Here is a 15,964-nt window from a genome sequence, read left to right as displayed (position 1 = left end):
TGGCGAATGTATGCGTGCTTAAATGTGCGGCGCCATTAATTTTCCCTGGATGGAAATATCTGAATATCCGTCTGGTATCGATGACAGTCACGTTATCTCGGCGATAATACATCGCGTTAAATACGAACTTTTCAACAAAATTCCGTTTCGGCATAAAATTTCCGGTTGAATTGACATTAACGTAACGAGACGTTCGTGTATTTCCGCGGAAGTCAATTATCTGCAAAACTTATCTGCGGTACTACGCTTCAGCTCATTTCATCTTAATTTAGTCTCATTTATCGTGCCATATGAGCATGCGATTAAACGATAAGAGATTATTCGACGTATATAAATATAACACAACGACTATATCATTAAATTAGCCGCCGCTTTATTTTACATTTTATGATCAGTCGCATTGATACCACCGCGGTGAATTATTAATAAGGGAGGATTTAACGTTTTATATAATGAAGTAAATGTTGCGCGATGTAGAGTGTACAAGCGTTAAAATATGAGAGAATACAAAAGTTATTTACGTTTGTCATGTAGTTACACATATAATTATTATCATTTACCTCATCATTTGTTTCACAATCAATATCAACTAGATTGTGAAAATAATCTAGTTAAAATTGCTGCGTGTGAGGGGGATAATCGAAAATATAATACATTTACGCAGACGTTACGTCGATCGTGATATAAACAAAGATTATATGATAGAAATAATTCCACGGTAGAGGTGCGTAATGTCGAAGGCAGCGATGCGTGGTTCAATCTTGAATACGCGACATTCGCGAGAAAAGGAGGGGTCCGATAGAGATGGGAAAAGGGAGAAATTGAAAACGTCTAGCTCTCGAAAAGGGGAAGTTGCACTTTTAGCGACGCTTAACCATACGTTACGGTACGAAGACATAACGTGCAATTCCAGCACGAGAGTAGATCGCTTATCGATTGCCGCTTTCTCACTTCCCTGTTTCACGACTGGATCCCGCGAACGGTAGGAGGAGGGCTGCGCCAAATTGAACTCAAAGTTGAGAATATTGTCCGATCAACCGTGAAACAGAAGGATTTTGATATTACAGTAAAAAGATTTTCATTTAAACTGTATACTCTATTGTTTGAGAGATAGTTGCTGAATTATTATTGGTTTCCTGGTAATAAAGTATGTAAAAGAATATCCAGTTATTTTCTACTGCGTTACACAAACAAAAGTTAAATTACATATTAATTAAATTATTAATTAAATGTACAGCTTTATGAGTATTTATAATCGAATTTTGAGATAAATTGTAAAAATTGAATATTTACTTTCTCATTTTTTTTTATTTATACATATATTTTAATATATTTATACATATACTTATGCACAATTGCTGGCTTAATAATCATATAGCGCGTCATAGTGAGGCACTTATTATCTTTTGTTTTCTCTCATTATTTGAATTTTCCTAATTGTTCGTTTCTCTTTATGCCGATCTTACGAGGAACTTTAACTCGTGATAAAATTTTCCTACGGATAATTGACACGGGAAAAGTTCCATCAATTAGGCATCGTTAAGCGAGTGCCAAGTTCCAACTGGTAACTATACTAACAAGCGACTTCGAGCCCTGCGTTTCAATGGAAATAAAATTTCAATTTGACACCATGGCGCGTGATTCCGATCGGTTTTGTAGTTTTGTTCTACGTATCGTTTACGTACATTTGTTTGAGTTTGTTCCAATTGAGACACGGTGTAAACTCTCGATAGCTTGCGTACAACACTTCTACAATCGAACGTTTGTTGTAATCAAACTCCGCAATTGCTCTCTTCTATGCAACACACTATTCAAAGCATAGTTTTCGCATGTACTAATTGATATAAAAATAGACATTGACCGTATTTTATATATAGAAATTATTTACATTGTAGAATGAGTAAGAATGCTTTTTCAATAATTAAAAAATTATTTATTGAAAAAGTTATTAATGAAAATATGTTACTTTTATCCATTTTTTTAAATATAGGGACTTTTCTTTTATATTAATTAATATTTACATTGATTAATGGAAAATATCGAACCTGTCCAATACAAATTAATCGAAGAGGCAATGAAAGGGAGCGTTGAACTTGGCAAATTGCGCTGACCCCTTTCCTACAGATATCATCGACATGACCGTGCCTGTCCTGTCTTACCTCTTTGTTGTCCCAACGCTTATATCGGTGCCATCGAGTGAAGCCGGGACGTCGATACTCTACAGTGTAATCCTCGACATATTCCTGACCGCGGCCGTGATCGTAACGGCCCTGTGTCTGCACACCAGTAACAACGTGAGCGCTTTGTAGGTCAACTTGAAGCCACTCGCGAACCCCTTTCTCTATTTGGCTTTTTGGACACCAAGCACCGCCGGCGGTCTCCTTCCGAAGTCTATTTAAAATATCATTAATGTGCTTAAAGAAGTAATCTCTTTCATACAGCTGATAGTTATAATATAATTTCATAAGAAATGTGGTTTTTCTAAAAACTTTATGTCTTTTAAAATTTATAATTTTTAACGTACAAGGGTTATTCTTTTGTCATTGTAATAAATTGAATCTTATACTGTGCAATTAATACGATTTATTGACTGTCACGGTAATAGATTAAGTAGAATAATTTATGTTTCGAAATTTAACATAGCCCAGATGAAGAAAGATAAATTATTCGCAAGAGAGAGATATTTGTGAGACGACAATTTCGTAAAATTGTGGCGCATAATTTACGACCGCTAAAAGTGCGCGAAATTACTGAATCGTACGCGGTACTTTGCAAACGAAGAATGCATAAGAGAGTCGTTAGACTTTTCATTTCGAAAATGCCGCGGAATTATCGTTTTACCGAGTCTTCCCGAGCATAAAAAAGTCTGCCAATTATATTGTACAATTCAGTTACTATCCTTTCAACTAAGAAGAACAATTCACGAGACCATTTCTAGGTTTTAAGAACTTCCACCTTTTTAAAAGTGTACTTAAACAGTGAATCCGTGATTTACTCGCGCTTCTACTTCTCCGAGCCGCTCCGGTTCCGCGCTCACGTTTTCTCTTCCTCCGTCGATTATTTACGTTTGTGTTAAATGGCGTTAATGAAAGTCTTACTACCTCAATCGCTTCTGGTCGAGTGGCATCTCGTACTTAATAACAAAGTTAACTTCACCGTAGATCGACAAGAGATTCTCGCTTTTTCCGGCCACCTGACGATTGATTTCCGGGACGGCGTTCGTGCCGCGTTAATCCGTTTACCATTTTACAGTTTTTACGTAACTTCAATACAAATCCCATTGTTCCCATTGTTAAAGGAAAAAGTTCCGTGTAGCCGCGGCTGATAGAAATTTCATATTATTAAGTAAATTGCGCTCTTATGGAAACTTTGTATGCGTGAGAAGTGTCAACTAAGTACGAACAAAGCTCTCTATTAATATTGTGGAGCCGCAAACGTGTAGAATGTGGCGCTTTCTCGTGCTATTATGTGTAACATTGAACTATTTTTCGTCTCGTTAAAGATTATATTCAAAGATTTGGTGCTGCGAAACTTTAGCCAGACGATGAATATACATTGAATCTATAGATAATTGAATTTATAGTATAATCTTATTATACGCGATCTCTCCATCTATTCATGAACAATATATAGAGATTATACAATAACTGCTTTTGTGTATATGTTGTTGTATATACAAGCTATTCTTAGACCGACGAATTGACGTATTTAAACCTTCAGGCGGATAGTCATTTATCAGGCGCGTCTGACGGCTGATCAATGATCACCTTTACCACTGTTTTAATTATCCGCTGCTGAAATGTAATCTGGTGAAAGGATCCATTTCTCAATTTACATATTGTGGATATTTTGTTTAATTATGATGACAATACAGCTCAACTTGCGCAATAAATATTGCAATACATTTTTATTTTACTTTAATGGAAAAAAACCAATCTGCGAAATGGCGCAAAATATTTATTATGTGTAGCAAATGAAAAATTTAATTTCCACCTTTTTTAATTTACCCGTTTTCATCGATTGAACGAGCCGATTAAATAAATAAAATTGACATATAATACAATGCATTTTATTGTATGTTATACGCGGACATTATTATTGTAATTTTCTCAAGTAAGTTTATTTAGAAAGTATCGCTTTCAAACAGCGATTGCTTCGCAGAGATGTATCTTCTATAAAACTTGATTGCTATTTCTCGTAATCGGATTGCGCATTTGATAGTCACAAGCGTATTAGGCGTGTAACTTCAAGGAAATTAGATTTGAATAAGTTAAAATCCGGGTGCGCGTTAAATCAATATCGTCACTGCTCGGAAAAAGCAAACTTTCGCGATAGATAGATAGATTGAATAGGATCGTTGAGTTATAAACAGAACGCGCGCGACAGCTACGTAAAATATAGGAGGGGATTAGACGCGAGGGGGGACGAAAAATGACGCATGGCATATCCATAGTGGATGATGTCAGTGTGTTAAACTCGTGGCCTGATAAACGATTGGACCTACCCTTCTCCAAGTACATTAAAAAATCGTGGAATATCCTTTAACGTTGCGGAAAGCGGTGTGGGATTGTAAAAGTAATGTGCTCACCGGCCATTTCGCGGCCCGACGTTCGTCACATACGACGAGGACGCAGTGATAGCTGAATCCGGTATGTCACCCGATTCCATCCCCAAGGACTGGTTGCATGATCCTGGAACATGACCGACACTTTAATAGATGAGCTAATAATTTCATGGATATAATCTTCATTATTAAATTAATTCTGCAGTGATACTCGATTACTTTTATTCACGTTTTTGAAAATTAATTAATTAATTAGTTCGGAATTTATCTTGAATTTTTTCAAAACCGAGTAGATTGGCAATTATTGTTCGCGCTAACATTAAATATTCATTATAACAATTTTATAACTAAGCTATTTGAAACGCGATAACGTTTGTTTATGGATACATAGATCTGTCGAGGCTTTTCTGAGGCGCTCCATAAAGACAACGACGCATTGCATGATGCAATGCCTTTTAAAGACAGTGGAGTAAAAGAAACAATAGCGCGTGATATCGCGCACTATTGCGCCGGTAGGGAGAACTCTTTAAAGTTGAAGTGTATCCGCAGGAATCACGAACGTAAACAGCAATTACGACGTTCGTCGTCGCAATCGTTGTTCTCGAAGTTGGGGGATAAGTGGCAAATGGCTCGAAGCCTCGAGGCGCATCGCCGCCGGGGTATTATCCAATCACTATACTTATTAGTCTTTCAGCGATCTCATTCACGTTTCAATTCGCGTTACGTTTACTGTCATTCGGTTGTAATCTTTCCATTAAAGTTTTCGTTAGGCAACAAAAAGCTGCGGCGCGCGCGAACGAAGCTCCGTCCGACGTTGGAAAACTTCATACTGCCGCGCGAGGATCAATCGCCCTGAATAAATTTGTTCTACGAGATCGAGCGGCGATCCATCTATCTCGCGATTTTATTTGCAATTAAGAAAAGATCAATCCTGTATATACATATGTACAGTAGCGACGTTTATGTTTCACCGTACAGATTAAATCCATCCAGTTTTTCAGATCTTTTTCCCCCGAAATCGAAAACGAAAAGATTACATCATTTCTATTTATATTATGTATCAGTTAGAATTAGGATTACACTTGTTACGTCCTTACGTTTCCGATGCAACGAGTGCCAGGAAACATTACAGCCGTGCGATTTATTTTCGGACATATACAGTGGCATTTATGCGAAATAACGAATAGTTCGAGGGGAGGCGAGGAAAACGCGCGGAAAGGTATCTTCCGGTTCTCAAATCAGCGAACAGGAAGAATCGTTCGCGTACGAGCCTGTTCTTATTGGTCTCAAGCAGCGTACAATCGAACGTGAGCGCGCGTATGGTCGATTAAATCTTTTCGCATGCCTGTCAGCTCCGCGGTTTATGTTGGCTCGGCGAACCCTCTTAGAGAAACCCCCCCAAGAAGTAAACGATCGGGCTAAGCCGGCCGGGAGAGCGGAAAGGAATTTCTTCTCACGAAGGTAAAATCAGGAACTCGGGCAATAAACATTGCGATTGTCGTTATTGTCGTGGCTCGCTCGAAAGCAGGTTCTGGCTGGCTTCAGAGAGGGGTGCCTCTATCAAAATCTACTGTACGTCGTTACAGCGAAATCCACTAAAAACTTCATAGATCTTTCAGCAGCGTGGGGTCGAAAATTCGTGGGTAAGAGAGCTTTGCGGTGTTAGGAAAGCGAGGACATCAGCCGGGAGTGACAAAGGATCGCTATGAGATACGTTTTCACGAGGATTTAACCGACTAGTTTGCGAAGTCAGACGACGCTATTTACAGCGGAAGTATTTTAATAACGTCAGCCGTGATGTGGTTGACTTCATTCTTACCTGTCGCAATTGCTTTTTTAAGCAATGAAAAGTACATAGTCAATGTAATGAGACGGATAAAGCGCATCGAGCAGAGTTCTTTTTATGTACGAGGTGTAAAAATGATTATCGATTTACTCGGTCAGCATAGCTCCAAGAGAAATGACATACACAGATTAAATTGAAGATTAAATTGAAAAATTAAATTAAATTCAAGAAGATTTAAAAAGTGTGCACGATAATTTCGTACCTGATATAGCTTTACACTTTTAAGTTTTTATGGTGCTCGGATTATTGCGTTACGGTAGCAACAAGGGGCATTTTGTAACCGCTCCGCGTATACTGATAGACACACGGCGTACCTGCGAGACGCATAGAAATCGCATGGACATTTTAACTTGGAAACGTATTCATAGAATTCTCACGCTCCATCTTTCCATTCAGTTTGCGCAAATATTCTTCCGCTTCGCGCTTTGTTCCAATCCACAAATAGAGCAGATAAGAGAAAAGAAACACATGTCAAACGTTCGATAGAAAACAGTGGAAGCCGACGCACCAGTCATAAACGACGTGGAATAACGCAAACCCCGAGAGAAGCGTTGCCGCCATTTGTCGTTTATATCGTTTTCGCGCTAGCTACGAAATAGAATAAAGCAACGAAAGGATAATTTTGCAAATATAAAGAAATCGCGATGAAAATGACACGATGGGTTACAACGAAAGTGTGTAAAAACATTAGTTAAATTATGCTCAACGTTAATATGTGTGACTCGATTTTTTGTGCCTGAAATATTTAGAGTGTCGAGTGATCCTGTAAAACTGATCGATAGTCGAGGAAACACGATTTCCGGCAATTCGTTCGTTAAACCGCCTACTGTACCTTTCAAATATAATCTCCCGGAATATCACTATCTGTTTTCTATAATTCAACCTCGTCTGAATGCTCATGCGCTTCTCTCGGGTCAGTAAGTAACAACCTTCGCGCCCATTGTCCCGGGTGGAGGAGAATCCTCTGACGCGAGGTCGGTGGTATACGAGGCGTTTCGTGGATTCATTGCGACGCATTCCACGTCGAACTATTCGTCTTGCCAGGTGGCGTGCAATTTGGCGAACCCGGGGACACGACAGCCGGAAATCCGGACATCTCGGCCACAGTCAGTGCCACGAAGACACCTTCAGGACTGGCGGGTGCGAGTCTCGGCGCCTCCATAGTCTCGCAACGTTAGATCCGCATACGATGTATTGAGGCAGTTTGAACTATCGTAATATACAATTGCGTTCAAATACGCATTATTTATTTTACGAAAATTTTTTTATTTTATCGCAAACTCTCGCAACATTTTCGACAAATTTATTTTATCGCAAACTCTCGCAACTATATTTCTCGTTAACACGTTTTTCCTTTGTTCCTATTGTTTCCACGTCGGGCGCAACAGCGATGCTTTTTCGTTAATTCGTAGAAAAATGGGTTATTTTGTCTTATTTTTTAATTTTATCGTCAGTTTGTACAGCGATTACGCGAAACAGCAGATTTTCGAAAATCACGTCTCGTGCAAGTCGATTGTTTTACCAGGTGAACGCACTCGTCGAGCTAATTCCGTACGCGTGCGCACGTTAACGTTTCACACGAATATTGTAAAGCTCCCTGCGAGGTGTTCACCGCGTCACCTGGTCCACTTTGTCCCCCTGTTACTATCGAATGAAAATCCGGCTTGGAAACTTTTCTGTCGCGATGCTCTCTGCACAATCGGCTTTCTCCATTCTTCGGGTACCTACGTTTGTCCGCACGGATGAACGGCGTACGGTGACCGACGAGTCTCGTTTTTGCACGGCGATTCCTCCTGTTTGTCCTCGTTTGAAATAAGGATTCCGGATTGGAGGGGTCGATGCTACCTGTTCGAACTCAACTATGCTAGGGTGAAATCTTTTTTTCTCTCTCTGTCTCTGTCTCTCTCTCTCTCTCTCTCTCTCTCTCTCTCTCTCTCTCTCTCTCTCTCTCTCTCTCTCTCTCTCTCTCTCTCTCTCTCTCTCTCTCTCTCTCCCCTGCCCCTCTATCTTCTCTTTTTTGTTTCTGCCTGGTTCTCGATTCGTTCGGACCGATGGGAGAACGTCAGGTGTTCCGCCTATAATCCTTCGAACTAAGCACGAATGGAACTGCAGGGATAGTTGATCCTGCTCGATAGCACGGCCATGTTTCTCTGAACCGCACTTGACCTGCCTCCTATTTTTCAGAGTTATCGATTTCTATTTATAATAACGATTGAAGGGAGCGGCGTTATTTAAAGATTTAGCGCGCGAAGGATTTGCCGAACAATTTTTTTTAAAGATTTGACCGCTTTGACATATATATATATATATATATATATATATCGATTTGTTAAACATCGCGAACGATAGAACGGTTACGCTCGATGGCAACGTTCCTATTCTGTTTGCAGGCAAAATTCAGGCTTATTACAAGATAATTGGTAGTCGCTTTATCGGCTCGTTATCGCATAGTCCGAGGCGCAATTCGAAAATCGTGTTAGCGGTGGTACGTCGATGGACTGGACGATTATTCGTCCATTATCATCGCGTACATGCTCTCGTCCCGGTGTCTGGATTACAATACCAAATGATAGCCATCAGAAATGCACGACAGAACTTCGCAACAGCCCTTGGTCGCCCGGGCCGTCCCGCGTGGTAGGGGGATCGGATTTACGTGCCGTGAGATACGTAGATCGCCATCTGCGAGTGTGTTTGCGGCGACGTTAACACGAAACACGTTCACGTTTCCGTTTTCCACCCGTCGTACCCTCACCGTCGACCAATTCGACGGGAAGACAGGCACTGCGTGGCACTGCGAGAGGGGTGGCCCGTTCGTACGAGAGTTTTCAAAGACGAAAACGCATATACGTATGTAAATATAATAATACATAAATCCGCGTTTTATGTACGCGCGCGCACATATACCCCTTGGGCTCTCACTGATGTCGCGGGACGACGCCATTCGAAAAACCATCACGCTACTAGGCTATATTTTACCTCGTAAATGGATGTGTCTGGCCGAACGTGAATTTCTTACCTGATATCAACTGCCGATCCGCGGGGATATCGATGAATAGGATGGGGGAACGCGACGTATATTCGTACAGTTCGCGGATATGCAAGCATCCGGTTCGTCAGGATTTTTATTATACCATGTACGTGCTCTACGTTTTTCACGTATGAAATATCACATGTCTCCCGTTACACACAGGCAGCGTTCTGTGCAGTTTTGCGGAATTTGCCTTTATTACCTTCCACCATTTTTATTTATTTCATCGGGTTATCATTGTATAACGCGTGTACACGCGCGATTTCAGAAACCAGCGAAGCCAAAGCCGCGAATAATGGTAATTGAGTTAAAATGCGCGAGGTACAATGAAGTGAATAAACAATCGCGTATCACGTAATAAAATAACAAGCTAATTAGAGATTTTTTTTAATGCACACGCTTAATCGATACCATTAAATATTTTATATTATTGAAAAATTGCTGCGCGAACGTAAGAGCTTGCGATGCTTTTTCGAGACTCGGATATCTTTAATGGCTAACGAATCTTCCATTAAAGCTTCAAAGCTATACGCGAAAGCAGTCGCGCACATTTTAATATGTCACCGGCGTTAGAGTCGCGCGAAATTGTTCCCGGCCACTTTGTCGGAATATTAAGGCCGGGAGTCTGTACCGGCCACTATACTATAGTGGCTTCTGAGGCGTCCATCGTAACGGCGTGTTTATTGTAATGAGCGAGTCGGAAGAACGTCGTAAAGTTAAAGACCAAACGCGGCGCTTGTGTATTACAGAGAAACTACAATAGAATTCCAGAGGCGGAGTCGTCGTACAGCAATTCCAAACCAGTTTTCAACGGGGCAGTTAAATTTAAACGGGTGACACTAATTTAGGGCTCCGTTATTAACGTTATTCGCAATTAATGTTCATGTTCTTTCACGGAGAATTGGTCCAGATTACGTTGCGCGGCAATACGTTTGCCGCGCTGCAGACGGAGATACTTTCCGACCGAATGTCACTATGTATCCGAAAAGCCCAGCTTTATTGGGGATTACTCCGAGGAAGCGACAAAAATCGAACGATATTTCACATGTATGAAGATTTTAGATCTTTCTCTGAAGCATGGAAATATAAAATTTTGCACAAGTAATTCGAGAAATTCCATACAAAATTCTACATAAAATATAAATAATTTTATATAAAAAGCGGAATGAGAAGATTATCATTTGTAACTCTCTGATTTGTTTTTCAAAAATAAACGAATTGTATAAATAAACAAGAATAAATTTTAAAAAATGAAAAAAACATTGTGACAGATGATGTCGTTCAATTAAAAAGTGTCTTCGTGCACGAATGAAATAGCTCGCGGTCCTATATAATATGTATATTAAAAAATGGTATTTTTTTTTTAAATCTTCGTATACCACACATCATGTATTGACACGTCACCCATAACACAATTTACATATTTTGCCGTGTAGCATCAGCCTTTCTGCGCCCCCCCCCCCCCCAATCTCACGCACTGTTTCTGGTTGGCAGAGCCCGTATCATATTGCGTCCCGCTATTGCTTCCCCGCGAATACGGGGAACACGCGAACGCGAGTTTACGTGTTACGTGTTCCGCACATCGTAAATCGTAAAGTTACGAAATGGACGTACGGTCCACTCCCGGAAAATGTTACGCGAAGCTTTCGCCCCGTTTACAGTTTCACGTTGAAAGGTATGCGCGCGACGCTACGAATTTTTAAGTGCTCCACAAATCTGAATTACAATTTTTTAAATAAGAAACTTTATGGTATATATGCTAATATATATAAAGTTTTATATATATTAGTCGAGATAAAAATTTAGCCTTGCTTTATGACACGAGATCTTCGATAACGAAAGAGTGGTGTCTCATCGAAGTTTTACAGAATAAATCTCCTTCAATTTACTATCCCGAAGCCGGCGATTTTGTTTAAGCACGCACGCCGTATTTCTCATCTTCTGTCTTCCCTCTTTGTGCGTGATAAGAAAAATAATCTTCGATATAATGGCTCGGCGAAACGGCAAACATCTTTTACAACGGAATCTCAGGCTAGAACTCCTATCACCAGTATCACCGACACTGTGGGGAAAATTCCTTCGATCCATACGACGGAATTCTATTAGCTAGAGCACATAAAATCTGGAAGAAGGTAAAGCGACTCGCGTTGATTAAAACGGTAAATTTACAAATCATGTAATTGCACTTTACAAATACGCCAGATATTTACGTTTCGTATTTAATTAATTAATTCAAAATATATTTTATGCACACACGTCGTTTCTTATTAGTAGTTTCATTCCTTCAGAATATGTTTTCCTTTCTCTGCTCGTGTCAAATGTTATTAACAAATCTGATGTTTCGATTCTCATTATTCATTACATTTTATTACGTTACTCTCTGTATCGGGAGCAACGAACCTACGGTCTGCGTAGTTTGCGCAGTGAGAAAAGACTCGTGATCGTAGAGTGACAGAATTCCTATCGTGTACTTTAATTAGCGGCAGCGACACCCCGGATGAAATCAGTAGCCAGGAAAATAAGGGGAGAGTATGCCGGGGAGAGAGTTTACGAACTAACAGGTATCAACGTACTGATTACGAAACAGCGAGAGACGGATATATGCGTGGCACGTAAATACCTCCGCGAGAAATAATTTTGGAAAACGCGGAGTTTAATAAAATTGTCGCGTATTAATTAATTGCGTTCTGCCGAAGTTCTAAAAGCACTAACGTTATTTTACAAAACAGATGTCTTCGAATGACGAAATGAGATTTACAAACGTAGTAGAAAGCATGGTAAAAGAGAAAAGAAAACCGAGGAGGGAAAGGAAAATGGAACAAAGAGAGGAATTATCCTCAGGTGGTTGCTTTTATAAGAGACTTAACGTATACGATGGGTCGCGGGATTGACGTGTCTCTTACGAGGTAGTATTGAAAAATGCGATGAGGGGAAATCGATCGACGCGAAGGAAGGAGCACACAAACAGGATATTCCCTCGACTATTACACCGGTATTGTGAAATAAAAAAATATATTTCGCGTTTCAGTTATCTTAAAGAAAGTTATAGAGAAAAATTTAAGAAATTCTTAAAAACTATTCTCTAAATATTTGCTTATACAAAAATTAAAACCACTTTCTTGCAAATTACTTCAATTATGATTGTCAATTTATCTGCGATCCACGTAATAAGACGATATAAATACACATATTTTTAACTAAATGTTTTTTTTGTTAAATGTTTTCTTTGTTAAATATTTTTATGATTTATCGTTCTATTTAAATCACTATTGTTGATGCACTCACGATGCAGCTAGTGTATCTCATTCCTACGTAACGCGTTCAAGATAGCATAGATTATGAATATTCCGTAAAGTGAGAAAGAGGAGGCGTTCATGCGCGCGGACGGCCCGAAGCTCGATTGTTGGCGGGGAATGAGAACGGAATAGGATGAGACTTAACGTGCACGACGGGTCGTAGGATTGACGTGTTCCTTATAAACCAGAAGGGCGAAGCGAAGATAGTAACGGAGGAACCAGACGCGAAAGAGGAGAGTGAAGGAGAACATTGCAGGTGAGGAAAGAGGGGGAGGGGAGGGGGAGGAGGAGGAAGGAAAAGGGCGGAAGGATGGTGGATGGTGGATGGGAAGGATGACGAGTAGAGAGAAGGAAGACGGGGATAAGGTAGGAAGGCACGTCGCGGCGCCTGCACGCCAGTGGAAGCCCGATTGTTCTCCGCAACCGACTGTGTCTCATTACTTCGAATTGGCTAGCCGTAGACAATGCCAGCGGGTAATACGATTATCCGGAAGATGGTTTTCAGCGGCCACCCCCCTTCGTTTCTATCGTCCCCTTTCCTCCGGCCCCCGATGTCCTTTTACGCTCTTACGTTTCAACCCCCGCGCGCCGTCGTATAAACCCTTTTTCCGGGGCATGTTGAGAAAATCGGGTCCGCGGGGGATATTGTACAAGACTTGGAAGAGAAGGCTGACGCGAAGGTGACGGCGACTGTGTGTGTGAAGAGACAATGGATCTCGTACACGTCGTGCGGAGTTCCGTCGTATCTATCACGGAGATAAGAATTGAAGATTAACCGCTTACCGCGGCTTCAAATCGAAGGACGACGAGATGGTTTCCGAATGTAGACCGCCGCCGAAACTTTGAATGCGAGAAAAGGGGGGCGAGAGTGTGCTTTTCGCGACGCAACAAATAAAACAGCTTTTCAAACGTATTCCGCTGAGCTCGGGGGGATTGCACTTCGCTCGGGTTCGGTCGCCTGAACATTTCACTGCGTTTTTATACTTACATCAGCGTATGGCGAACTCCGCTCGGTTCGAGTATATCCCCGCGTATTTCTGGCGTATTCAAGAGGCAATTCGGTTGAACCTACATTCTGCGCCTGGTTTTGAAATTTTGTGGTTAGCGAAGAGTTGAAACGTTTTTCTCGTAAGAATTACAAAGAAAGATATTCCTGGGCTACGGTAGAGGAAAGAGAAATTTTTTTGAGTTTGTAAAATTATTGTTCGTTTAACTTTGCCCTTATTCTAAATGTTGTTATAGCATGTTTTAAAGAGAGATTTTCCATACAACGAAAATAATTTGTCAATTTGAAATTTTCACCGCAGGTATTTTCGTTGGATAATATAAATGGTATTTTTTTGATGCATGAAACATGACTTACTGTGACATAGCGAACACGTTTACTTATCTCTCTCTCTCTCTCTCTCTCTCTCTCTCTCTCTCTCTCTCTCTCTCTCTCTCTCTCTCTCTCTCTCTCTCTCTCTCTCTCTCTCTCTCTCTCTCTCTCTCTCTCTCTCTCTCTCTCTCTCTCTCCTCTCTCTCTCTCTCTCTCTCTCTCTCTCTCTCTCTCTCTCTCTCTCTCTCCCCCCCTCCCTCTCTCTCTCTCTCTCTCCCCCCTCCCTCTCTCGCCTCTCTCTCTCTCTCTCTCTCTCTCTCGTATATGAAACAAAGATGTTTAATATTGCAACGGATTTCAAAGATAAACTCGGTCAAATCTTCTCGTTTTAAAGGATGACTTCAACTCTTTTTTTTTATTTGCAAGCATGCCACTGTAACTTGGCTTTCATCGTGTCGCTCATTTGAATTCCTTTTTCCAAGTTGCTTCGCCTAGGAAAGAGCTGCTGACAAAGCGTTGGATAAAGATTAGACGAGAAAGACTGGACGGTGAAAAGACAAGCAAAGATGAGTTGAAAAGACAATGAACTACTAGAAGCGTGACGTTTTCTTTCATCCATGCAAAGATAAAAGTCAAAAGGTTGATCTACGAGAAATACCCTTTTTTTTCGTTCTCTCACCGATAGGATACTTATCTGTAATGAAATCGATTTTCTATTAGAAAAATGGTATGAGATTAGCCAATTTGCTCGACATAAATAAATAAGATTTTCGAAACTAAAGTGTTTATATTATTCCCAAAATAAAGAAATTTGATAAATGAATTATGACTAATTGATAATATTGATTATAATGTCGAAAGCTTTTTAATTAAGTTTATTCAATATGAAACGTGTATTTTCTATAGTATATGAAATATGAAACACGTTATTTATGTACTTATGTCCAATTTTTTGCAATAGAATTCAGAATCACATAATTATGATTAAGTTCTAAATGATAAATATTAAATTATATTTTGTTCTACCATAACTCATTGTCAGTGTAATAAATACCAGGGAAAAAAAGATTATATATAATTATATATAATTATATATAAATATATATGATTATATGTGATTATATATGAAATTTGGTACTTTATATAAAATTATATATGGGTCCATATATCATTATATATGAGCATATATAATTCCAAATATAATTAAATATGAACAATAAATCATATATGCACTCATGTAAGGATACATATAAGATTCATATGGAAGTATATATAACCCTATATGATTATATATAATTTCATGTAGCGTTATATATAAAAAGCAACATTTTCGTACTTATATATGATATTATATATAATTTTATATAACTATATATATATATAATTATACAGGCGATTAAAATATATTTAAATATATATAATGTTTCCTATACAATTTGACATGATTATATATGAGTTCTTATAATTTATATATAAATTATATAAAGAAAGCATTTATATCCACATAGATTATATATAATTATATATAACCATATATAAACACAACACATGTGTTTATATCGGATTATCCGATAGATGGCATCCGATAGAATTCGTTTCTCGTATTTAAAATTTGACGAACAGTGGTATAAGAACGGTATCAAGAGACACGGCAGTGTCTCACGCCAAGCAGCGCCAAGTCATAATATATGGGATAAATCATTTCACTTTTGATTCTATAGCTTTTGAAAAAATATACACTTAATTTATCAATGCTTTATTATCGAAGTTAAACAGTTCTTTTTCAATATATATTGACTATATATGATCATATATGATTATATATATTTACATATATGTAATCTCATTATATATGTTCATATATGATTATATATGATTATATATAATTATATATAATTATATATAATCATAT

General features: G+C 39.1%; 1 protein-coding gene across 5 annotated transcripts in view; it reads right to left on the bottom strand.

The window, feature by feature from the left end:
* LOC139773765 (discoidin domain-containing receptor 2) overlaps positions 1–15,964 on the bottom strand; it is a 113,513-nt gene that overhangs the window by 17,060 nt on the left and 80,489 nt on the right. For 4 of the 5 annotated variants that reach the window (XM_071708473.1, XM_071708472.1, XM_071708474.1 and 1 more), the window contains 2 exons: positions 4,589–4,691; positions 2,160–2,391 (listed from right to left, as the gene is read on the bottom strand). In XM_071708473.1, the coding sequence (XP_071564574.1) occupies positions 2,160–2,391; positions 4,589–4,691 (335 nt within the window). Of the gene's footprint in view, positions 1–880; positions 1,245–2,159; positions 2,392–4,588; positions 4,692–15,964 lie in introns of those variants that run through there. The other variant, XM_071708477.1, reaches the window with a different exon arrangement.

This window comes from Temnothorax nylanderi, unplaced genomic scaffold, assembly GCF_030848795.1.
Source record: "Temnothorax nylanderi isolate EJ_2023f unplaced genomic scaffold, tnyl_v1.0 TNYL_tig0068_pilon, whole genome shotgun sequence".
NCBI lineage: Eukaryota > Metazoa > Arthropoda > Insecta > Hymenoptera > Formicidae > Temnothorax > Temnothorax nylanderi.
The sequence above is the reverse complement of the archived record's forward strand: the minus strand, read 5'-3'. Positions and strand labels throughout refer to the sequence as shown.